We start from the raw sequence: 26,925 nt of genomic DNA, 5'->3' as shown, positions 1-26,925 counted from the left end.
TGATAGCTGTGGCATCTCACACAAATCAGTGTGCACTAGATCAAGCGGTGCTCTATTCTGGGGAGTTCTCCTCTTATGAGGAGTCATAGAATGCTTTCCAAAAATGCAATGATCACAAGTAGGCAAATCTGAAAATGAAAGAGACGGCAGATAACCCAAACGTGACAGTTCTTGCATTCCTTTAACGGACATGTGTCCCAACCGGCTATGCCACAATGAAACCTTTGGCAGCTCGGTTATGGCAACAACATGATTACCTGCACTAGAAACATAAAGAGGGTACAAGGTATCACTCTTATAACCCTCAGCCACTACAACCTGGCCATCAGTAATCACCCATTTGGAATCCCCAAATGTGGTGTGGTAACCACTGTCATCCAACAAACCAGTGCTAATCAGATTTTTCTTGATTTGCGGCACATGGCGAACACCATCAAGCATAAATATGCGTCCATCAGGGAATACTATCTGTATACTGCCAATCCCTGCAATCTGACATGCATAGTTGTTCCCAAGGTGAACAACTCCATGAGTACCTGTGTAGGAAGTAAACCACTCCCTATGAGGAGTAACATGAAAAGAAGCGCCTGAATCCAAGAGCCAAGTGTGCATGTCATGGCCATCAACAACCAATGTATGTGCAATTACAGCAGAAGAGCATAAAACATCATGTCTGTCACTGTCACTGTCCTGTGCTGCAACATTCACTACATCCAAGTCATCTGCCTTGGCCTTGCCCTTGCCTTTGCTTCCACTGCCTGCATCCTTTGTCTCAGCCTTCTTGGCTTTCTGATCCCGTATAAACTTGAAGCACTTAGACTTCACATGTCCCTTCTTGCCACAGTAAAAGCATTCAATATCCTTTTTGCCACGGGATTGATTGCGGGATTTGGACTTGCCAGCAGATCTCCCCTTCTGCTGAGTCCTACCTCTTTCTTGTACTTGCAAAGCATTGGAAGACTTGCTGCCCGCATTATTCTTCCTGCTCATCTCCTCCATGAGAAGAGAGCTCTCCACATCAGCATACATAAGAGTGACATTTGAATTAGACAGGGTGGTCTTGAAAGTGTCCCAACTCTCAGGGAGGGTACACAACAAGAAAGTAGCCTTGAACTCCTCATCAAGGTTCAATCCCTGTGCAATAAGCTGTGTAAAGATGGCATTGAACTCACTCAAGTGTGAGGTCATAGCTGTACCTTCCTTCATGCGAAGGTCGACAAGCTTCTTCAACCAATAAACCTTACTGGCTGAGCTCTTTTGGGCATACAATTCTTCTAGCCTCTGCCATAGGCCATAAGAGGTCTTTTCAGCCTGAACATTGAACACAAGAGAATCAGTGAGAGTAAGCATGATAGCAGCCCTTGCGGACAAATCAAGCTCCCTCCACTCATCATCTGACATCCCAGATGGCTTGACACCCTTCACCCTTATGGGCTTAGAAATCTTCTTTAGCAGAAGTACATTCAAACACTGTTCTGCCCATAATGCATAATTGTGTGCCCCTTCCAATTTCTTTATGTTCAGTATTGAAGATTCACTTCCCCCTGATGCCATATCAGATAAGGAAAGTGCCTGACTCCCTGTAAGTCAAAAAATGACTAAATAAAATTCTGATTTCTCAGAAAACCTGCTCTATCAAGAGCCAGGAGCACTCACAATAGTGCTGTTTTTTACTGTCAAAAAATCTGCAGCAAAACAGAAAATTTTCCCTCCAGTCACTGTACCTTCTGACACACTGTACCATGCTCAAATAGGCATAAAACAGTAACTTCAGAATGCTGCAGCTGTTCCACAAGTGCTTTATCAGTGCATCATCATCTGACGAAGCACAAAACACTGCTGTCCTGGACACTTCTCCCACCTCAGATGAGGTATTACACTGATTTTATATGCATAAACCACTTGTCATACACTGTTTTGTCCACTGACAAAGGCTCCAAACACCTCAGCCTGTCACAAACCTGCAACAAAGTATGGGACAAATCCCAAACAATCACCCTTCTGCCAGGGGGATAAAAGGCATCTGAAGGTCTCAAACAGTAACTCAAGTGCTCACAAGCAAAATCTGGGCAAAAGCCCCTTGATTTGACACCTGTACCAAGTGAAAAACACCTCAACACTGAGGTAGCATACAAAATACAGCGCTCACCTGGCACTTTCACCTGACAATGTAATGCATAAACTGCCCTGTGTACACAGTAACAACACAGATCCCAACGTACAAACACTGAAGAGAAAATCTTTTGAGCATTGTCAACGATGGACAGTTAGGGACCGAGTAAACTTGATGCGCCCTGGCCAAGCGTGGCTCAACTGAGATTTTCAAAGTGTCGTACACAGAATGTGACCTGCAAGAAATGTCACTGAATACACTGCGGAAACAAGACCAATGTGGGCATCCTGGCTCCACACTGCCTCAAGGCATACACTGCATACACCTCCAGGCAAAAGCCCTTTGAAATTGTCACCCGAAAACTGAGATTTGCACTCAGCAAAAGCATACAAGCCCTCTGCAAATTAAGGCATCTGACCTCCTCGAAACAAAATAACTGTGCAACCACCACACACTGTGGCACTAGTCACCTCAAGCACAAGGGACACGAGTGTACTTGCTGTACCTCAAACACACAGTTTTAAGAACTGAAAAAATTCTGGGAATGAAGAGCAGAGTGCTCTCTCTTTTCCTTCTTCCCCCAAACAAAAAATCTATGCCTGCTGTACCTTCTGTACCTGCGCAGGGTACAAATCCAAAAAAAAATAAAATTCGAACCTCCTGTCGTAGCGTCCGTACGGCCGCGTCCGTACGGTACGGCTGCCTGTACGGCGTCCGTACAGTCGGTACGGATGGCCGTACCTGTCCGGTCGACGGGCTGCACGCAGCCGGTGTTGTGCGGTGCGCGCACTGGCTGCGCCCGCGCAGCTAGCAGCAGCTAGCTGCTGCTGCAGCTAAGGCTGCGTGAGCAGCTGCTCCTGCGCTGGCTGCTCGCCCTGCACGCTCGCGCTGCCCCGCTCGCTGCTGCGCGCCCGCTCGATGCTGCGCGCCCGCTCGCTGCTGCCGCGCACGAGGCCCGAGGGGAGAGGGGGGGTAGACCTGAGTGGAGAGGGAGAGGTAGAGGCTCTGATACCACTTGTGAGGGAAAGAGTGAGGGAGTGGAACGATGAAGACAGAGAGAGAGAGAGAGAGACACAAGAAGTGTGGGTGTGTAAAAGTGTTGAGCCACACCACAAACTCATAGAGTTTTATTAGGATTAGGGATTCACCCTATGACTGTCTTAAGACAGTCATAGGTGTCATAACTTTAAAAGGGTGGCAATGTGCCTTTACCCCAACAACGGTTAGTTTAGACACTTCACCATCACCATCACGTCCGCGTGACACCCCGCATGCTTCTCTCAACCCTTGCTTTAATCTTACCAATAGTTCCATATAGAATTCCCACTCCTCGTAAAGTACAGGGTAGTCCCTAGAAGCTTTCATTCTCTTGTCCTTTTCCTTCTTACTGTCACAATTTGAATGTCTCAATTCGTAAGATTGAGTATATTCCATTTTTATGAAAGCATACAAACATATATGTTGCTAAAGTAGGAATAGATTTGGTATCATATAATGCCCTTGATTCCTATGGTTGGCTGACTTAGTATTGTTGATTTCGACAGCACAAACTTGCTGTAATTAAATGCATGGGGTGGCTCTTTTTTGAACATTAATCGTACTTAGGTGCTACTTGCTGGTATCATATATCATAAATCATTCTCACAATGTCTAACTATCCCTTTGGACTTAGAAGTTAATGGTACTTTAGGTGCGATTTGCTGTTATCATATATCATAAATTATTCTCACAATGTCTATTATCCATTTGGATCTAGTATGGCGCCACTCGAGTTGAGGTGCAGCCTGATGGATCATTGACATACCCAGGAGCTCCAATTGCAGGTGATGATCTGGGTATGTACTTTGCAAGCTATCAATCCATTGTCTTTCTTATATAGGTGGCCGGTTGTGATGTCCACAATTTTAAGTGAGACGAAAGCATGTAGTCAATCATAATGCTTCAATGTACGCTTTTGAGTTTAGTGTGTGTCTATACCACTAGTTTATCATGATTTTAGTTTTCTAAAGTTTATACTGTAAGTATAGAAGTTAAAATATAGTACGCATTTGATACATTTTTTGGATGAATTCAAATTGTTTTTTGTTGTCTGCTGCACAGTTGGTGATAAGGTGTCTTCACTGCCTGAGCCTCTTACAGTGGACGAGGAGCTTTTATTACAAAGATTTTATGAGCAAAAAATTCAACAAGTTTGTGCTGCATTCAGCTTTCCTCATAAGATCCAGGTCTAAATAGATTAATTTTTTTTGTCGAAAAAAGTAAAAAGATTAATTTTGCAATGTGAGAGTTAAGCTCTTTAAAACCATTTGAGTGGGGACTGCTCTCATAACATTTATTGTTGGATTGTATAGGCAACAGCAATATTATACTTCAAGCGTTTCTTTCTAAACTGGTCTGTCATGGAGCATGATCCTAAACAAATTATGTATGTAAGATTTTTTTCAAGAACTCTTTCGTAACATCAGTGTCTTGGCCTCATTGCTTGTATTTGCTATCATTTTCTTAGCAAATTTTCATCTTTATGATTAATTTGACATCTTAAGCGCCAGAAAGGTTGTGATGGTATTATAGGTTTATGCAATGCTAACATAGGACACATGCTGTTTTTTGCAATGCTTCTTTCTGAACTGGTTTGTCCTGTAGCAAAGTCCTAAACAAATTATGTATGTAGTATTATTTTGGAGAACTCTTTAGTTACAGCAATGTTTACAGTTGGGCTCATTGTTTGTATCTGTCATTATTTCCTGTAGCAATTTTCCCCTTTGTATGATTAATTTGAACTACTTAAGCGCTAGAGAAGGTCCCAATTGAGTCCCTTTTAGAATCTAACCCGAATGTGCACACTGAATGAATCCACAATGCTTGCCTTAATTCCAGGTTCCCCAAACCCTATTGGAAGTCTACTAATCTGAGGATTAGCATCCATGTCATAACATTCTTCCCCTCTTCAAGCGTTTACTCTTAAAGAAGTTAGTAAAGTTCTTTTGCAAAGTAGCAATTGACTCTCAAGAGCAAGAAATCCTTAGCCACATCTAGCTGAATACCCCTTAATCCAACCGTCCCATGAGGCTTGGGATGATATCCGTACATAAGCATGTATGCTTAGTGCTATTATAGGAAAATTCCACCATTTGGATATACTTTTTCCTATTGGATGGCCTCTTGGAGACGTATGCTCGAAACATATCCTCTAGGGCTTGATTGAACCTCTCTGTTTGCCCATTAGATTCGGTATGATCAGCTGGACTCATACTAAATAGTTCCCAAATTTTGAAATACTTCTTGCCAGAAGTGCCCAGAGAACGTCGGATTTTTCTCGCTAACCTTGTCACAAGGCAACCGTATAATCTAAACAAGTGCTCAATAGATTGGTGAGTCAGCTTAGCAGCCTTCACGGTTGTTTGGTAGGTAAATATTGTGTCATCTTTGTCAACCTATCCACCACTACCCATATAGCATCATGCCCTTGATTAGTCTGTGGTAATCCCACAATGAAGTCCATGAAAATACTCTCCTATTTACTTCCAGGGATATCTAGAGGACGGAACAACCCTCTAGCCTTTAGGCATTCCAGCTGATTCACCATGTGGTCATTTTACCATAGTCAATAATCTCGGCCTTGATCTTAGTGTCTAATTTACTAGATCATAGGTTCTTTGAATTCCTGGATGACCTACACTCGGATTGTCATTATAGGGTTGCGGGGAGGCAATGGAGCAGCAAAACAAAGCTAGAGAGGAGAAGAACGAGGAAATGTTGTTAATTGAAAGTACAACCAAAGCGATAAGACATCACGTTGAGGGTTGACCCTAATATAAGTTATAAGTGGTTGACTTTATCCAAATGGACTAATAGTGCTGATGTGCTAGCACATTAACTAACACTAGCCTACAAGGGCGGGGACCAGGGGCTGACCTATCAAACCCTCCATGGTATGGGTGCAATACTCTGGAAACATGTCAGAGACAGCTGGAACTAATGCCATGGTTGCACATGTTCATCCAAAAGGATATAGCAACCTATGGAGGTACAAGGATGATAGAATCACATGAAAAATGGAATCAAGTGTAAAGCTTGCTGAAAGCTTCAAACTTAGGTTGTGGAATCGCCTTGGTGAATATCTTTGCCACATTCTCTTGTGTCAGAACGTAAGACAAGTGAATATGCCCTATTGACATAGTGATGATAGACCTCGAAGTGCTTTGTGTGTAAATCTGCACAATTGGGAACACCACGCTGAAGATCTGGCCGTGTGACAGATATATTAGGCATCGAACAGCCTGTTGATAGAGGGTGGCATCAAAGGGCTCAACATCATATCCTGGAGAGACATAAACCAGGCTCACTCGGTGTAGAAATTGATTTGCAGTCCTCAAAGTGAAATCTGTGTAGGAGCTGTCCAATGTATTTGGACTGACTTATCCTAATACCCCCTCAACATGAGCGAACAAAATGCCAAGATAGTAGGGAAGATGGCCTAGATATGCCATAGCAAATGATTGCTGCAAATCAGGCTGCAATGTCCACTTAAGAGCATATCACGCTTGTGGAGATAGAGAGTGCTCTTTGTAGGGCTGTTCTAAAAATGGGGCTGGTAAGGTGTGTATGAGTCTTGGCATACCATTCCGGGGGTGCGTGCTTCAAACCATGCAGTGCTTTGTGCAACCACTATATCTTATTTTCAGACCCTTTGACTACAAAACAAGGACGTTGAGAGACATAGAACTCTCGCAAATCTCTGTGAAGGAAAGCGGTTTGATGTCAAGCTGATGCACTTGCCTATGATGATGGGCTACTATGGCAATGACACGTCTGATGGTCATAATGCATGGCGTGGGTGCAAACGCTTCCTCAAAATTAAGTCCCTATTGCTGAGCATAGCGGATAGCCTTTTGCAACAAGGTGAACTTTATAGCAGTTAACACTGTCATCAACCTTCCTCTTGAGTTTGTATACCCACTTAGTGCCTCAGCACACTTGCCTTTTAGGTTTAGGCAAGTCACACTCCCAAGTGCTGTTCTGATGAAGTGAATCTGATTCAGATTTCAGAGCATCCATCCAATGCTTGCTCCCAAAGCATTTTTGTGATACAGTGGCTCTTCATTGCATGTGGTAGTAATCAATGAAACCTCCAGTAAGTGTCCCTATATGTGGCGAGAAGAAGCCCTCGTGCAACTTGCCACGGGGACGTGAAAAGTGATGTAAAGTATCTTCATAACTCAACCTACACTTAACCTGAGATTAACCATGGTTAAGTCTTGTAATGGTTTGGCCGTGAGGGACTGGCTAGAGGAAGTGCACACTTCCTAGGAGTTCCTAGGGGCAAAGTCTAGGTGCACCACTAGGTCCTAGGGGCAAGGCAAAGGCTTCAAAAGAGGGGTCTAAAGTTGGGTCCAAGGACAACCAACGTTGTCCTTGGTATGGAGGTTAGGACTTTAATGAAGGGGCAAATGGCAAGGAGGAAGTGCCATTTGTCATGCATGTGTATGCATGCCCTTTCCCCACCTTCCATCTCTCTCCCCCCACTCTCCCAGAGGTGCTGGACGTTTTCAGTTGTTCTTGTGCAGTTTTTGAGCTGTTTGAGCTGTTTTCAAGCCTGTTTTGGTTGTTCCAAGGCTAGTACGCACTTTTAGGAAGTGCTAGAAGTCATTTTTCAACTTTTTGAAAATTTCTGTACGGAATGTACAGAATCCGTATGGAGGTGTACAACTGCCTCCTACAGGTGCCCATGGTTGTCTTTTGCTGTGCTGGACCTTTTTGCACGTGTTTCCGGCTATGTGGTGGCTTTTGGAGCTTTTCTGGACCAGTGCATGCTGCAAGACGAACTTTCCCTGTTGCTTTTGGCATGTGCTCTTAGGAGGACTCAGGCACAGATCCCGAGGCAGTCATTTCGGGATAGATCTGTGGACCATCTTTCCTCTACAGCTCTTTCTTGTTCACCCTCCGCTCTCTACCTTCATTTCTCTCTTCTCCTGATTGCTGGAAGACACCTGCACCCTACGGGGAGCTTGGACAGAGGATAAGTGCGAGGAAGGAGCTCGCCCCTCTGCCACAAACAGTGGGAGTTGGTTCTAGGTTCTGTTTTTTCTTGTTCTTTCTTGCTTTGCAGCTTTTTGCAGTGCATGCGTGTTGTTTGCAGTCCTTTCAGGACTCCTACAGGTTCTAGCAAGCACTCAGAGGCAAGGGTGATCTTGTGGAAGGCCTAAGGACAGTGTGGATGCATGTGATAGCCTTGAGGCTGCCTTGAGCTCAATTTGTTAGAGGTATGGATGCCTGAGTATGCCTTGCCAATGGGAATTCTAGTGGTGCACTTGGATTAGATGCCTTGAAGATAAGTAGAGGATTTGCAGAGAGGAACGGTGCAGGGTTGAACCCCTATTGTAAAACATTTTTATTCAGAAGCATTAAATAAATACCGTAAGGGGCGCCAAGGCATTTGGGTGCACTGTGTACTACTTTCATTGAGCAGGGGCATTCTAGCCTCACCTTTGTTGTTGTTGAAATTTGTTTCTAAGTTGTGCTAAGTGATTGAAGTGACTGAAGCTTGCATTGTGGCCATTTATGACTGAGTAGAAGAAGATCACTGCCCTTTTGTTTATCGAAGGCTGGTTTCAAGCTAGACAAATGCTTAGTTTGTTTGCCGTCGTTTAAGGTATCTAACAACCATCTAGGGACTGTTTTCTACTGTCTTATGACAGCCCTCTCTTCAATCATTGCTTGCTCTGCTTGTGGCTTGAGTTGGAGCTTCCATGGACTCATCAAAAGCCAATGCAGACTTGAAAAAAGGAAACATATGCATAAAACACGTTGGAAGTAACAACAATTGGCTGTTTTTGACACTCCAACACCGGCATGATAGAGTTTTCAGCGAAGACATCATCTTTGCTAATGATTACCTATGTTATAATCTATACCCTTTGCTTTCTGAGCTATAACCAATGAAAATGTATTTAACACCCTTGTCCTCAAGCTAATGTCGAGACTGAGATGGGATATGTGCATATGCAAGGCATTTAAACACTCGAGTGTGACATAAACCCGCTTACAACCTGATGCCTCATAGGGTGTGTGAGTCTTCAATGCCCTGGTTGGTGACTTATTTAAGACATAACTGGCACACATGAGAGCATTTAACCACAATTGGTTTGGCAAAGACTTACCCATCATCATACATGGTGCCAGCTCCATCAATGTCTTAGTCTTGCACCATGTTGTTCTGGTGTGTATGGCATTATACATTGATGTATGATGCCGCGAGATGCTGAAAAATCCGCAAACTCACAAGACATATACTCACCCTTTGTATTAGTGCGGAGTGTGAGAAGCTACTTTCATTCTCAACCATGGCAAGAAGTTGCTTATAGCAAGCAAAGATAGCTGATTTGGATTTGAATGGATAATTCCTAGCATGCTTGGTGAAGGCATCCACAAAAGTAAGAATATCCCTTAGTAAGTGCTGTCTACATTGGGCCACACACATCACTGTGAACTGGATGCAACTTATGGGATACACCAATGCTCCCAATTTTAGAGAAAGAAAACCGACACATTTCCCAAGTAGACATCCCTCACAGACATGTTTTTGGCAACGCATGCATCTTGGGATATCAGCAAGCATACCCTATGAATGCAATCTAACAAGGGTTGCCATAATTCAAATTTTAACCATGCATCATTCATGAGCTTTGAAAAGCATGCAAATGATATTTGATGGGCCTTAAAGCCACTTAGTTTAAGGCTTGTGCAAAGTATCATGCCCATCAAGTACTATTTGCATGACTAGAAGTACACCGATGCATGTTTTTCAATGCTTATGCATGATGCATGGTTAAAAACAAGGAAATATTCTTTCCAAGCACTTATGTAGTTCAAGGCCTCTTCAAATTATCATGCCCATCGGGTACCATTTGCATGGCTAAAATAGAACCAATGTATGTTTTTCAATGCTCATGCATGATGCATGGTCAAGAACAAAAATATTATTTAAAAACCATGCAAATGATATCCAATGGGCATGATACTTTGTACGGGTCCTAAACTCACGCAGTTTAAGAATTTTCCAAAGTATCATGCCCATCGGCTACCATTTGCATGGCTAGAATCACACCAATGCATGCTTTTCAATGCTCATGCATGATGCATGGTAAAAAACAAGAAAATATTCTTTAAAAAGCATGCAAATGATATCCGATGGGCATGATAGTTTGTTATACAGGCCCTAATCTCACTTAATTTAATACTTTTTCAAAGTATCATGCTCATCATCATCTATCATTTGCATGGCTAGAACGACACCGATGCATGCTTTTTAATGCTTATGCATGATGCATGGTGAAAAACAAGGAAATATTCTTTCCAAGCCATGCAAATGATACCCGATGGTGGGCATGATACTTTGCACGGGCCTTAAAATCATTTAATTTAAGGCTTGTGCAAAGTATCAAGCCCATGAGGTACCGTTTGCATGGTTAGAAATGCATTGGGCCATGTTATGCTCCAAAGGTGTCCCAGTCTGTAGGCCATCCTTTGGTGGTTCTAGTGATGCCCTATAGGCCATGGTATGTGCCTTGTAGGCATAAGTGTAGGCACTTATTGTGTTAGTGCCTTCTATGCCACATAGGACACATAGTCCTATGTGACACCTAGGACACTTAGTCCTAGGCCTAGATACAAGTACTTTGTACTTGTGTTTAGTAACGTTATCCATCTATCTAAGTTTATGTGACTATCATCTTTGACTCGTCCTGTACTGCACACACACTCTCTCTCTCTCTCAATCGTTACTTCAGTGGTATCAGAGCAGGTTTTGCTCTAGCCTTCTAGATCTCCTTAGCCCCGAGCCTCCATTGCTCATTGGAGTTTTTTCTGCCTTGCTGGTCGACAAGCAGGCTCCGTACAGTCGTACCTTCCGTACGTTAGCAGATCTGCACCGTCGCCGTACATCTGCGTTGAAGGACGCCGTACACCTGTCGGCGCCGTACAGTCGTACCTTCCGTACGTTAGCAGATCTGCATCGTCGCCGTACATCTGCGTCGAAGGACGCCGTACACCCGTCGGCGCCGTACTGTACTCCGTACTTGTGTCGTACATCCGCCATACACCCGTACCTGTAGTTCGTCGTACGTACGGTACATTCATAGTATTTTTGTACCGTACGCCATTTTGTACCCTCGCCGTACAAGGTACATACGCCGTACGATTGTACCTGCGTAGGAGTACAAGACATTTGCAGATTTGGGGCTACGCCGTACGATTGTACTTGCGTAGGAGTACAAGGTACTTCCACCGTACCTTCAGTCGTCAGCGGGGTTCGTACCAGCTTCCCGTACTACATACCTTTAGTGGTATTCCGTACAGCTTCATCTGGGTATTCTGTACAGTACCTTTTTTAGCATTGGCTGGAAACAGGTCCTTGGTCTCACTGCAGTCATCTACAGACATTTGCAGATTTGGGGCTTTTGCAGGACATTGGAAAATTTGGGGTTTTCATTTCCTTTCACCTCTTTTAATTGCAATTTCTTGCAAGAAATTGGAGTTTTGGGATTTGTTCTGCAATTTCTTGTTTAGATTGCAGTACATTGGGTCAGATTGCAGGACATTCAGTTATATTTACAGGACATTGTGTCAGATTTGCAAACTTTGGGTCACATTTGTGAAATTTCAGCTAGATTTGGGGCTTTTCTGAATTTGCCCTCTTTTTGGCTTATTTGCCCTCAATAAATTTGGGGCTTTTGCCAAATTTGCTGTTTTTGCAGTGAACATTGCCTGTCACAGTCACATTTGGGTCAGATCTGCATTTGCCCTTTGATTTGGGTCAGAAATTTGCAGATATTTGCTGTCATTTTTGGACAGCCAGCTTATTGCAGTGATAGCCTTGAGGCTTTTGGGTTTTCAGGTCTTTTACAAGTTATCACAGTTGCTATGGCTGGGAACAATCAAGATTTATTTGGAGTTCTTCGTGAAGATGATAAGTTGGATGGCACCAACTATCCGATGTGGTCTTATCTCATGAAACATATTCTTGTTGCAAAGCATTTGTGGAATATTGTTTCTGGGGCTGATCTGAGGCCAGCCAATCCTTCAGTGGTTGTTTCTACTGCTGCACCTTCTGCAGGTGGTACTTCTCCTGATTTCTCTTCCTCTAGCACTCCTGCTGCTGCTCTTCCAACTCAAGAACAGTCTAGATGGGATGCAAGAGATGCAAATGCACATTCATGCATTGCTTTATCATGCAAGAGAATCATTATTCCACACATCCGTTCTTGCAGGACAGCAAAGGATGCTTGGGATAAATTGGCTTATCAGATTCGCAATGAAGCTCGTGTTGCATATTTGAGAAGGCAATTACAGGAAGTGAATATGAATGAAGGTGAGTCAATGGATGCATATTTGACAAAGGTCAAGGACCTCATGGAACAGCTTGCCAACATTGATGAAGTGGTGCCAAATTCACAGCTTGTCAGTACTACATTGAATGGACTACCAGATACATATCAAGGGTTTGCTACAACCCTTCGATTAGTGGCCATGGGTAATCCAGACCACTATTCTTTTGATCAGCTTGTTACTTTGCTTTTGCAGGAGGAGATGTGCAGCTCACATCCATTTCCAGTCATCTTGTCACTCTGACAAATGTTCTTTTTGTGCCTGGAATTGAAGTCAACTTGATTTCAATTTCAGCAATTGCTACTTCAAGTTTCAGAGTAATTTTTGATGGCTACAGATGCCTAGTATATGATCTTCGTGATGACAATGCCATAGTTCTCACTGGCACCTTGCGAAAAGGGCTTTATCACCTTGATCATCATGCAGCTGCACTTTACACCGAAGCATTGGCTATTTCAGATTCACAGCTTGTTGAAACTCATCTGTGGCATGAGAGAATGGGCCATCTAAATTATAGAGCTCTTGCAAAGCTGCATTCACACCAGATGGCTAATGATGTACCTCAGACTCACACAGTTTCTAAACATGTGTGTGAGGGTTGTCTTTTGGGTAAGATGCATCGATTTCCTTTTCAAAAGAATTGTCCAAAACTCTCACAAAGGAAATTGCAGCTAGTACACAGTGATGTCTGTGGCCCAATGAGGACAAATGCCATTGGAGGATACAAGTATTTCATGACTCTCATTGATGATTTCACAAGGTATTGTTGGGTATATCCTTTAAAGGCCAAATCTGAAGTTTTCTTATGCTTTCAGAGATGGCTGAATATGGTTGAGAATGAATCAGGCTGCAAGCTTGTCACCCTCAACACAGATAGGGGGGGTGAGTATATGTCAAAGGAGTTTGATGCATTTCTTTCCTCACGGGGCATTATTCACTCATGCACTACTCCTTACACTCCTCAGCAGAATCCTGTTTCTGAAAGGAAAAAGAGGTCCACAATGGAGATGGCCAGATGCATGCTGAAGGCCAAGTCTTTGCCCAATAAATTTTGGCTTGATGCAGTAATGTGTGCCAACTATGTGCTGAATAGATCACCTACGCGGGCATTACAGACTATGACACCTTATGAAGCATGGAAAGGCAGGAAGCCTTCACTTTCACACATGAAAGTTTTTGGGTCTCTTGCGTATGTTCATGTACCATCTCAGCTGAGACATAAGCTTGATGACAAGGCAATCAAATGCATATTCATTGGTTACAGCCAGGAGAGCAGAGGGTATCGGTTATATCAACCAAATACTGGGAAGATTATTGTCAGTAGAGATGTGATCTTTGCTGAACATTCAGCTTCTCCTCTTGTGGACTGCAAAGCAAAGCCAGATATTGACATGTTTGATGCCTTTGAATCTTGGTTACCTCTACCATCATCAGAAGAGGATTTTGAGCAGCAACATGCGCCTCCTGCAGGCCCTCCACAAAGCAATAATCAGCCTCAACCTCATGCTGATTTGCAAGCTTCTCTTCCGGCACAAAATGATCCCATTACTCATGATGCAGTCATTGAAGAAAGAGCTGTTAATAGACAGCAAAGGCAAGTTCCCAGATGGCTTCTTGATACATTGAGGGACAGCAAACAAGATCAGCCTTTTGCTGCCCGGACAAGATCAGGGAATAGACAGCATGGTCACTTTCTTGAGTTTGCACTCCTTGCTACAGCTTGCAATGAAGAGCCTTTGTGCCATAAAGATGCTTTTGACAGCAAAGAGTGGATGGATGCAATGAAAGCTGAGTTACAATCTATTGCCAAAAATGACACTTGGGAATTAGTAGATCTTCCAGCTGGCAAGCATGCCATTGGAACGCGTTGGGTCTACAAATTAAAAAGAAAATCTGATGGCAGCATAGATCGATACAAAGCCCGTCTTGTTGCAAAAGGGTATGCCCAACAACAAGGCATTGACTTTGAGGAGACATTTGCTCCCACATCCAGGATTACTACCATTCGATGTGTCATTGCCATTGCAGCCCATCATCATTGGCAAGTGCACCAACTTGACATCAAGACTGCCTTTCTTCATGGGGATCTGCAGGAAGAAGTTTATGTCACTCAACCTCCTGGTTTTGAGGTTGTTAATTCTGAAAATAAGGTATGCCGGCTTAGAAAAGCCCTTTATGGTTTGAAGCAGGCACCCAGGGCATGGTATGCCAAAATTCATGCACACTTACTATCCCTTAGTTTTCAGAATAGTCCCACAGAACCCACTCTTTATTTCCGTGGGAGTGGATCTGATTTTTTAGTGCTGATTTTATATGTGGATGATATGCTTATCACGGGCCCCGATACTCAGCAAATTGCAGCTTTCAAGGCTGATTTGCAGCAGATTTTTGACATGTCAGACATGGGATGGCTCCATTATTATTTGGGCATTCAGTTTGCTCATGTTGAGGGGGGTATCATGATGTCTCAGTCCAAGTATATTGGACAGCTCCTTGATCGTTTTCAGTTTGAGGATTGCAAGCCAATCTCTACTCCAGTGGACCCTGGCTTCAAATTCTCAGCTCATGATGGGAGCCCACCATGTGATATCACTCTTTATCAGCAGGCTGTTGGATGCCTTATTTATTTATGTCACACCAGACCTGACTTGCAGTATGCAGTATCTCAGCTCAGCAGATTCATGCACATGCCCAGTTCACAGCATTAGCAGGCAGTGAAAAGAGTCTTCAGATATCTCAGAGGCACTCAGGATTTAGCCCTCTTCTATGGTGATCAGGGTTCACTTACCATGCATGCTTACACGGATAGTGACTGGGCAGGATGTTCCGACACCAGAGTGTCACATACTGGCAATTGTTTTTTGCTTGGCAATTCATGTATTTCTTGGCTCAGCAAGAAGCAACCGACAGTTGCCACGTCTAGTTGTGAGGCTGAGTACAGGGCAGCCTTCACCGCTACAGTAGAGTGTGTTTGGCTTCGACAGTTACTTACAGATCTTGGTATTTGCCAGACATCCTCCACTATTGTCTACAGTGACAGCCAGAGTGCTTTGGCCATTGCGCGTAACCCAGTGTTTCATGCGCGTACCAAGCATATTGAAGTTCACTATCATTATGTTCGGGAGCGGTTGTCAGCAGGCGACATAGAGTTGTCCTATCTTCCCACAGAGGACAACATCGCAGATATGTTTACAAAGGCACTTCCTCGTCCCAAGTTCGAAGTCTTCCGACAGGCTTTACACTTGGTTCCCTTTGTTACATGATCTGACATTCCTTGTACATTCATAGGTGGCTATATCCTTTTGGATGAACATGTGCCACCATGACCAGAAACTACCAGGTATTCTGAGACGTTTCCAGAATACTTCAGCCCATCCCATGGAGGGGGGTTTGTAGGCCATCCTTTGGTGGTTCTAGTGATGCCCTATAGGCCATGGTATGTGCCTTGTAGGGATAAGTGTAGGCACTTATTGTGTTAGTGCCTTCTATGCCACATAGGACACATAGTCCTATGTGACACCTAGGACACTTAGTCCTAGGCCTAGATACAAGTACTTTGTACTTGTGTTTAGTAACGTTATCCATCTATCTAAGTTTATGTGACTATCATCTTTGACTCGTCCTGTACTGCACACACACACTCTCTCTCTCTCAATCGTTACTTCACAGTCCACGTCACATAGGATTTTCCTAAAACAGTGGACGTGCACAACAATTTTGTGGACAAGATTTGGTACCTATAGTAAACCAACTCTTGTCCCATACGGGTTCGGGGTTACAGAGCCATGGATTTAACTTACCCTATCAAAATTAAGTGATGCAAGGTACGGTAAAAAAGGAAGACAGACTCTAAAATAAGGCCTCGGGCTACTCCAAATGTATTGACACATAGCATGAATATATATACCTTCATGATTTACAGGTCTACCAATTTTGGTCCCATTTTGACCATGGATGCCCAACATCCATGGAAAACCAACATCATCCACTAGTATCCTAGTCTCTTTGTCATAGGCATCAAGTCTATATAGACCTCATGTAAATGTTCCAATGATAACAATGGTATTACCATTTTTGAAGTCATAGATTGCACATATGTCCTGATGTAGCAATGGCTGAAATGAATATGAGATTCTTTTTGATACAGTGAACATACAAAACATCATGTAGAGAGAAAGAATCACCTAATGCTGCATTGATCTCAACTTGGCCAATGCCCTTCACGGCATAAGATGCATTATGGGCACAAGTCACAGTGCCCCCATTCGGTGCGTCATGCAGAGAAAGAAACAACCTCTTGCAAGAAGTAATGTGCTGCTTAGAAGTACCATTGCCAAAATACCAAGTGCTGAATGCATCAGATACTGCCATGCATGAATTATGAATAGAAGGATTAAAATGGCGTGTAGCAACCAAAGCTCAATCATGGTGAGCATTGGCTGCTTCATCCTTCTCACGAGAAGATGAGGTATGAGTAACTGCAAGGCTAGACTGCTTATTATTCTTCTTTCAGTCTATGCACTTTTGGCATTAGGAGATATGAGTTGCATGTCTCCTTTTCCTTTCTGCTTTCTTGTTGGCATCCAAAGTACCATGCAAAGATGTCCTTGAAGTTTGTGGACAAGGACTTTATCTTCTTGAGTTGAGTGGTTGTTCCTCTGTGCCTAACTTAAGATCTTGAGTTGGTTTGGCAACCTGGTTTTCCATGCCAAGTCGGCTTTGGCTCTGCCAACTTTCTTTCTCCCATGACATCTTTGCAGTAGTGCTCGGATAGAGGTTTTTCTACTTCGCTGGTTGTTCCTCTTTCTGCCTTTGTCTGATTTCGGCTGCTACTTGGAAGCTGTCAACCTCACAGACTGGTAGTATATTCATCTCCATCAGCCTTGTTTCCATGTTCGTAAGGAATTGATCTTCCACTTCTCGATGTTAGAAGGTCTTATTCCCGAGGGTAGTCATGCAAGGAACCTTGACCTTATTGCAATCACTATGGAGCTTTAAAGAAACAAGAAGTTGTGTATCCAAAAACCTTGGAATGTCCAAAATCACTTCCAATTGTGAAATCTTTACTTCTTGGTTGTGAGGCGGCAGAAGATTCTAGTTCTTCCATTTAACCATGTGATATGTATTGTCACATTACTTACCTTTACTCAAAATAATTCCAACTCCATGATTAATGTGCTATGTAATGTCACATTGCTTCTCTCTACCTCTACCTCTACCTAAAAGAATTTTTAAAGCTCTACCTCTACATCTATCCAAATAATTTGTTGAACCTCCTTCCAACATACTCAATCCTGTGGTAGGTAGCTTTTCGAGATCTTGTTGGGGTTGCCCGTATCTCAATTCGACTGAAGGAAGCTGCCACACAAAGTGCACAGACGTGCCTTGTAATAGAGCTGAATAGCCTCGAAATTCATAGAAGCAGCTCAAAAATGCACCCAGACAGGAGTCGTGTGAAACAATAAGTTTATTGGCAAGCTGTTAGGGCTCCAAATCTGCAACAGTTGAGCTCAGAAATGTTGCAGTAGTAGTTCTGCAGCAGAAATTGTTGGGATTTGGAGTTATATGTGTGCGTGTCCCATTGTGTGTACCTATGCGACCATGTTTGCGTAGATGTGTGGATAGGATTTCATCTCTTTTGTGTGAGGGAACAAGTGACCCTTTGCTTTAGAAAGGGGTCAAGATTAGATTCTGTGTGACATCATCAGCAATGTACTAGTATGTGGAAGATAAGGCTAGCCCAGCCTATAAAAGAGGCATTGTACCTTTCAATCATACTGTGTACTTGCCTAAACCACTTGTCTCTATCACATAATTTTCTTATCCTTCTCCCTCTCTCACCATTGATTTATCAACATAGTGTCAGAGTTTGTGTGACCTCGCTTGGAAGACCGTCGCTGGTGATTCTGGCTGCGCTATGCCACTCTACTATCTTTGTGGAGGGTGTTCTCGGCCTTGCTGACACGCTGCTCATGATCACTATTCTACCTGTGTGCATCGTCCCCTATCTGCCCACATCTACGCCGATCTTCATGTTGCCTAGTTCTGTGCATTTCCAGTAGAGCCTGCCCATGCATTGATCTTGCTTGCCGGTACCAGATGAAGGTCACCACCACTTGGAGAAAAATTGTTGATCGCTGGCTGCCACTCAGGAGCAAGCCGTCAGTCCCCTGTTGTTGAAGACTGTTTTCTTTTTCCCTGCTTACTATTGGAGCACTGCTCAGGAAAGTGTTCCCCCCAGTCGTCGTTTGCTTGGAGGAAATGTTGTCCACACAAATCTGGAACTGCCGCTACATTAGACTGAAACCAAATAGGAACCCGTTTTGAAATGGAATTGCAGAAACTTCAGCGCTCTCTCTCCCTCTCTCATCTCTCTCTCAAACACATTAGGGCCCAGGACAATAGTCGGGCTGGACCCGTCCGAAGGTCTTTATTGATTCTGAAAATGTGATTACAAGCTTCAGCTTCAAGGCTGAGATACCGAAGTTCAGCGCTCTGGCTGTTCATAAAAAGACATGTGAAAAGTTTTTACAAAAGAGCTCTCAGGCCCAATCTTTGGCAACATGCCACTTGTGTAATTCTAAACTACTTTCCTAATTACATGCCACCTAAGGACAACTCTAGAGTCTTCGAAGCACTTGGTCACATGGGTGATCTCCTGAATGTTTGCTAAGCTCCATATTGCTTGGGTCTTCAACCCCTCTTGGTACCTGCAACAATTAACTAAAGCGCACAACCATGGCACCCATTAATGGTTAGCGCTTTGCATGCAAATAATATTTTGTGGACTAATCCTAGTCATTGTGGGTGTCCACGAAGCAAACATGTGCACATAACATAGAACAATTTCTCTGGTCGACCAAGGATCATAATTAAGGGGCTTGACCCATAGTCGAGGCACCTTAATTATGGCCAAGTCTCTCCAACTGAAGTTGGCACATCTTGGCTAACCGTGATTAGCCCTCTTGGCGTAAGCCAAGTCTTGTTGATCGAAATCTACACTCTTGGATCGAAGTCAGCTCTGTGGTTATTTGGTTAACCGTAGTTAACCCTCTCGGCTTAAGCTAGGTCTTCCTAACTGGGATTAGGCTTACTTAATTGGAGTCAATACTCTGATCAATTAGAGAAACTTCTTTACCATAATTAAATAAAAATGAACTCCTTGGAGTATTTACAACCTGGTGACATCCCCTCGGCTTCTATTCAGTTGACCTCAACTGAAAAGCTTCCTTGTAAATATCCAAGAGCGTGAATGATCAGACAACATGTCTTCATCCATCCACTTGGCATCCAATGCTGAATAGCTCTTGAATTTTATAAGGTACCTGTAAAATTCCTTGCCCTGTGGGCCTTTGCGTATAGTATGGTACAAGATCTCCTTTGGCGGCTGAAGGGCCTCTTCCAGCTTTCCACTTCTGGTGGATCTTCTGTTATTGGATCATATAGGCTCCGGCCCTTGATATTTCTTTAGAAGACTCACATGAAAGGCATTGTGAATCCTCCAATGCTCTGGCAGTGCCAGACTATATGCAACTTCATGAATCTCATCTGTAATCCTGAAAGGGCTGGGAGTTAACTTTGCATACACTTTTTCTTTGCCCTTAAGCTTGCGGAGCCTAGCTTTTTCGAACTTCAGACGTACCCAATCCCCTCGCTCGAGATTTAATTGTCTCCTGTGCTTATCTGAAGCATTCTTGTGCTTTTCTTGAGACCTTTCTATGGCTGTCCGAACCTACCTGAAAGCTGTTTGGAGGTCTCTCACATACTGATCAACTGCAAAGCATAGGTGGGAGAATCACCTTTCCAAGGACCTCAAAGGGGCCTTTTCGTGGGGAGCTATGAACAATATAATTATATGCAAACTCCACCAGTGGAAGGTACTTTTCCCAATCTGATTTTTGGTCAGCCACGTAGCATTTCAATAGATCCAAAAGTGTCGAATTCACCACTTCGTTTTGACCATTAATCTAGGAATAATAAGAAGAAAAATTCAGATTTGTCTCCATATTATAAAAAAGGGCTCTCAAGAATAGGCTAGTCATTCTTGGGTCTCGGGTCATTGACAATGGACTTTGGCATTCCATGATGCTTAAAGATCTGTGCCATAAAAACTTTAGCTATATGATCTGCCTTTATAGTTTTGCATACTGGAAATGAGCCTGCTTGTTGAATCTATCAATGATAGTCCAGATCCCATCATTTTCTGATTTGGATCTTGGCAAATAAATAATGAAGTCCGTTGCAATACTTTCCCATGGTGCTTGAGGCACGGGATGAGGCATAAGTAGGGTAGGTGCTTTCCGCGTGTCATATTTAACCTTTTAACAAGTGAGGCATTCTGTAATAAACTGGTGTATCTCTTTTCACATAGCTGGCCACTTAAAATACCTGTGTAAAGCCTGAGTGGTAGCTGCAATTCCTCTATGCCCAACGTATGGAGGTGCATGGCATTCCTCCAAAATCTTGTGCCTCATATCTTGGGTGATGCATAAGTAGTCATCCTTCATTAAATATCCATTTTTTAGGGAATACTGACTTGAAGACTGCCCCTCCTGCATTTCCTGCAATATTTCACAAAAATCTATATCAGCGGCATAGTTCTCCCTCATGTCTTCGAGATCCCTGTGATAAGCAATTGTCACATTATTGACTTGGGTTCTTCGAGATAGGGCATCAGCCACTCTATTTTGTGCTCTCGGAGTATGGACAATCTGGAATTGATACATTGACATCACATTTGCCCATTTCATATGCTTCTCGAAGAGCGTAGTCTGAGTCAAGAAATATCTCAGACTTTGGTAATTACTTTTTACAGTAAAGTATGCACCCAAGAGAGTGTGTTTCCATGTATGGAGGGTATGAATCACAGCTAGCAATTCTTTTTCATAGATTCCCAAATATCTCTTGGCATCTCGTAGTCTCCGGCTTTCATAAGCCACTACATGACCATTCTGATGCAATGCAACCCCAACACACTCTCCACATGCATCACAGTCTACATCAAAAGGATGATACAGATTAGGAACTATTAGAATTGGCTCTGTAGCCAGCTTTTCTTTGAGTGTAGTAAATGCTTTCTTCTGTGGAGTACCCCATCTGAAAGCTGCATTTGTCTTGGTCAAGCGAGCAGCAATATCCGCAAAATGCTTGATAAATCTTCTGTAGTATGAACAGAGGCCCAAGAAATTGTGGACGGCTTGAATCTTCGTTGGATCCATCCGTATACCATCCTTGGAAATTATATGCCCCAACTAATGGATCTCTTCCAAGAAAAATTCACTTTTCTTGTTGTTTGCATAGAGTTGATGATTTCGCAGCTCTTGGAAAACAATAGCAAGATGCTCCTTATGCTCTCCTTCGGACTTAGAGAAGACCATTATGCCATTGAAGAAGGTTCCTGTGAACTGTCTATAAGGACGGAAGATGCGATCCATCATTTTGTTAAAGGCAGGGCATTGCCCCAAACGGTTCACCATTTCCCCGTTTCCGAAACAAGAAACGGTGTTTCAGACAGGCCTTTTTTTTTTGTGGGGGGGGCGTTGTGCTTTTGCAGTGCCTCTGGAATTTATCCAAGGAAACGTATATATAGAGCATCAATGTAAGAGCTTGTAGACAGCAATGCTCAGCTATAGAAGCAAAAGTACAGCACACACACACACTCGCCTCAACCACTGAGTAAGAAGTTAGAACCCCATCGGCGGGTAGGGCAGTTTTTGCTCTCCCTCTCCAGCCTCTCCTCTTGCTCTCCTTTCATCCTACAACCCCCCTCTCAGCCCGCTGCCCTCCTCCTTGCTCTCCTCTCTAGCATATCCTCCTTGCTCTCCTCAGCCCTTGCTCTCTCCTCTCCTCTCCTCCTTGCTCTCCTCTCCAACCTTTCCTTCTTGCTCTCCTCTCCTCCTTGCTCTCCTCAGCCATTGCCCTCTTCTCCTTGCTCTCCTCAGTCCTTGCCCTCTCCTCTCCTTCTTATTGTCCTCTCAGGCCTTGTTGTATGACATATGTATTAATAATAATTACATATTTTATTAACCTTAAAAACCAAACCTCCGTTTCCATTGTTTCTTTTGGCGCCCAAAACTCCGAAATACCGTTTTCCGCCCATTTCCAAAACTCCTGGGAACTATGCCTGATTGTGCCACGCCATCAACGTATTGGCTGCCATGTCATCCTAAAACCTACATTGCCACGTGCCACTCTTCGTGTCACGTGTCTACCATGTCAGCACCTGTATGGTTGCCGCGTGTCTACCATATCAATGCCACGTCAATTGATTTCATGGCCTACCACATCATCGTCTAGCTGGTCGAAACGGGCAACAGAGATCATGGCTACGGGAACAACGGAATAGATTAGTGTAGCCGTTCGACAGTGGCCCTGTTGTGGGACATATGTTGGTCAGCAACCAAGCTCCGACACGAACGCGTCATCGGCTGACCAAATAGATTTTACGTCAATTCTCTACCCATATGATACCAACGCAACCATCTGAGGGACTCTGAGATATTTATGTCAACGTTTTCTCTGTTGAGCTCGTTATTCGACGCGATTGAATCCAACAAAGGCTATCTCTAAGCAGATTATCGCACGGCAGATAATACAGGTGGAAATCTAATCAATTTATGACACTTTGATACATAGCGAAGGTATCTCTTGAGCTCATCTATCCCACGCACAGGAAATGAAGAGCCGCTTCATTGGATAGAAGTTGAAGGCTAGATTTGACCAAAATGATGTTCGACAATTGGGCGCCATTGGGGTAGGGCGCCATCGTTACAGTTATATCTCTTGCCCCATACAAATGTAGGAGCATCACGTCGTCCGTTCTCTTCTGCACTTTAATCCTTTCCAATCGTCACAGCTTGAGAAAGCTATGAAGCACCAGCTCTGATACCAATGAAACCAAAAAGGAACAAAATGGATTTGCAGAAACTTCAGCGCTAGCTCTCCCTCTCTCATCTCTCTCTCAAACACATTAGGGCCCAAGACAACAGTCGGGCTGGACCCCCCCGAAGGTTTTTATTGATTGTGAAAATGTGATTACAAGCTTCAGCTTCAAGGCTGAGATTCCAAAGTTCAGCTCTCAGGCTGTTCATAAAAAGACAAACGTGAAGAGTTTTTACAAAAGAGCTCTCAGGCTCAATCTTTGGCAACATGCCACTTGTCTAATTCTAAACTACTTTCCTAATTACATGCCACCTAAGGACAACTCTGGAGTCTTCAAAGCACTTGGTCACATGGGTGATCTCTTGAATGTTTGCTAAGCTCCATATTGCTTGGGTCTTCAACCCCTCTTGGTACCCGCAACAATTAACTAAAGCTCAACCATGGCACCCATTAATGGTTAGTGCTTTGCATGCAAATAATAATATGTCTAATCCTAGTCATTGTAGGCATCCCCACCAAGCAAACATGTGCATATAACATAGAACAATTTCTCTAGTTGACCAAGGATCATAATTAAGGGGCTTGACCGATAGTTGAGGCGCCTTAATTATGGCCAAGTCTCTCCGATTGAAGTTGGCACATCTTGGTTAACTGTAGTTAACCCTCTTGGCGTAATCGAAGTCTCGTTGACCAAAGTCAACACTCTATGACCAAATTCAGCTCTGTGGTTCTTTGTGAACCGTAGTTAACCCTCTTGGCCTAAGCCAAAAGTCTTCCTAATCGGGGTTAGGCTTACTTAATCGGAGTTAAGTATCTTTGACCGAAGTCAATACTTTGACCAATTAGAGAAAGTTCTTGATCATAATTAAATAAACAATGAACTCTCTAATTATGATCAAATACAAGGTCAAATGGAACTTTGACTTGGAGTAGTTACAACTTGGTGACATTAGACTGCATGAACTCGGTGCTTTTTTTATACTACGACAAGAATACTTTTTATAACAGTTCTGAATGCTTTTAGAGCTCCATTATATAAGCTGGGTGATGGGTCTTGGGAATGTGTGTCAGTTGGCAGGCTATCATCTTTGAGGCACAAGCAGGTGTAGAAAATGAGCCCCTCTGTTCTTGAATTTCAAAGTGAACATTCAGTTGATGCTTCTCTATTTGCTAGTGAGTCCGTTTCTGCCTTGGTATGAGGAGCCACTATCGCTTGTGGTCTATTGGCGAGTCGCCCAAGAGGATCATTGTGTTGAGCAGCAACGATCAATCATTCAAGTGGTTGTAGTTGCTGTCCCATGAAGTCTCTTGAACGTGGAGAAGGCACATACATGAACAGATAGCATTCATCCATTCCAAGAGGAAATATGGTTCCGCTCCACAGCAGAGCAACAAAGTGCTTTTTGATGCCGTTATGGAAAATGTGCTGAAATTGAGTGGCAGGTATAATTGGCTGCCTCTTCACCTATAGGAGTGCATAAAAGCAAGCACGGGTTGTAGCCTTTTGTGTTGTCATGATTTGGAAGCAATTCTACAATATCAGCAGGACCACAATGTCACCAATTGGTGGTGTCCATGGGTGAAGGTACTGACACCATGGAGTGGTATGACTTTGGGAGCTTTAAGCTTTGAAGCACCAGAGATTCAGAGCAATCTTTGCTGAAGAAGTTTGGAACCCTAGGCAGAAGGCTTCTCCTGACATAATTTTCATCAGCTGAAGGCAGGAGATATGTTGTTTCTATACTTACAGGAAATTGTCCCACTATGGTGTGCGCACCTCACGCATGCTTAACTATGGGTCCCACTAAGTCATGTGCACCTGGCTACCCAAAAAAGATAATGTTATTTGTTTGATTTATAACTAAGATGGTATGTAGCAGCTGCAATGAAACTTGACTGCCACCTTCCCTCAGCCCGTTTTTACTTCAGGTAGTTATGGTTTTTTCAGCAAAGATCGTTCTCAGCCTCCGTGCCTCTTCCTTATAGGCTATGTTCTGCTCGCTTTTCTATCTACAGATAGTTGGTCCAGATTAATGACATCAATATGGGAGGGAATCTTGTTGGTGCAAGCAATAAACAAACTCCCAAAGCGGTGCCTTTTATGGAGGAATATGCGAACCAGTTGTTTGCCACAATGCAGTCTATGTACATGCAGCTTCAAGTGCAAGCAAAATGATTCAAACACTTCAGAGTCAACTTCATTCCAACACCATATTGATTCACCCTCCTTTTCAACCTGAAACTTAGTCAGGGGAAAAGCAAGTGAAACAGCAAGAGCATATGTTTGCTATATAAGTGGGATGCATACTTTAACATGCATGATTTCCAGAAGACAAGCACCTTGTAGGCCATCTTTTGGTGGTTCTAGTGATGCCCTATAGGCCATGGTATGTGCCTTGTACGCATAAGTGTAGGCACTTATTGTGTTAGTGCCTTCTATGCCACATAGGACACTTAGTCCTATGTGACACCTAGGACACTTAGTCCTAGGCCTAGATACAAGTACTTTGTACTTGTGTTTAGGAACCTTATCCATCTATCTAAGTTGACGTGACTTCTTCTTCGACTCGTCCTGTACTGCACACTCTCTCTCTCTCTCTTCGTTTAGCATCTACAGTGGTATCAGAGCAGGTATTGCTCTAGCCTTCCAGCTCTCCTCAGCCCCGAGTACTCCATTGCTCATTGGAGAGTTTTCTGCCCTGCTGGTCGACACACTCCCAGATCTGGTTCGAGGTCCTTCATCGCTATTTGCTCCGTCGTACCTTCAGTGGTACCTGCGCTGTACCTACGCGCTGCATCGCTGTACTGCATTCCTGCTTCGCTGTACCTTTCGTATGTATTCCGTACTCTGCGTCATCACTTACCTTCAGTGGTAGGTCGCTGTACGTACGGTGAGCAGTTCGCCGTACGCCGTACCTGCAATGCGCCATCGTACTTCCATACAAGCGTTAAGTACTTTGTTGTACTTTGCTGTACTACCTTTTGTACCTGTATTTAATACTCCCGTCGTACGGAATAAGTATCTGCGACAGCCGTGTTCACCTGCAGATCAGCCGTCGTACAACTTGTACCTGCATTTCGTACACGTGTACTTTGAGAACAACTGACCGTACAGCTTGTACCTGCTCCGAGTGTTTTGTACAATTTCGAAGTGCGAATTTACTTTCAGTGGTATCTACATTTGCAATTTGGGGCTTTTGCAGGACATTGCAAAATTTGGGGCTTTCACACATTTGCCCTCTTTTTGGCCTATTTGCCCTAAATAAATTTGGGGCTTTTGCCAAATTTGCTGTTTTTGCATCAGATTGCAGTACATTGGGTCAGATTGCAGGACATTCAGTTACATTTGCAGGACATTGAGTCAGATTTGCATACATTGGGTCACATTTGCGAAATTTCAGCAAGATTTGGGGCTTTTCTGAATTTGCCCTCTTTTTGCCCTATTTGACCTCAATAAATTTGGGGCTTTTGCCAAATTTGCTGTTTTTGCAGTGAACATTGCCTGTCACAGTCACATTTGGGTCAGATCTGCATTTGCCCTTTGA

The 26,925-nt window shown here is 43.5% G+C and overlaps 1 protein-coding gene across 5 annotated transcripts in view; it reads left to right on the top strand.

The window, feature by feature from the left end:
* CYCH;1 (cyclin H;1) overlaps positions 1-26,925 on the top strand; it is a 92,919-nt gene that overhangs the window by 41,780 nt on the left and 24,214 nt on the right. For 4 of the 5 annotated variants that reach the window (XM_087384778.1, XM_087384777.1, XM_087384780.1 and 1 more), the window contains exons 4-6: positions 3,870-3,948; positions 4,214-4,338; positions 4,465-4,538. In XM_087384778.1, the coding sequence (XP_087240904.1) occupies positions 3,870-3,948; positions 4,214-4,338; positions 4,465-4,538 (278 nt within the window). The remainder of the gene's footprint in view (positions 1-3,869; positions 3,949-4,213; positions 4,339-4,464; positions 4,539-26,925) is intronic. The other variant, XM_087384779.1, reaches the window with a different exon arrangement.

This window comes from Dipteris shenzhenensis, chromosome 14, assembly GCF_047967505.1.
Source record: "Dipteris shenzhenensis isolate YYH24624 ecotype China chromosome 14, Dip_SZ_1.0, whole genome shotgun sequence".
In the NCBI taxonomy this organism is placed as follows: domain Eukaryota; kingdom Viridiplantae; phylum Streptophyta; class Polypodiopsida; order Gleicheniales; family Dipteridaceae; genus Dipteris; species Dipteris shenzhenensis.
The sequence above is the reverse complement of the archived record's forward strand: the minus strand, read 5'-3'. Positions and strand labels throughout refer to the sequence as shown.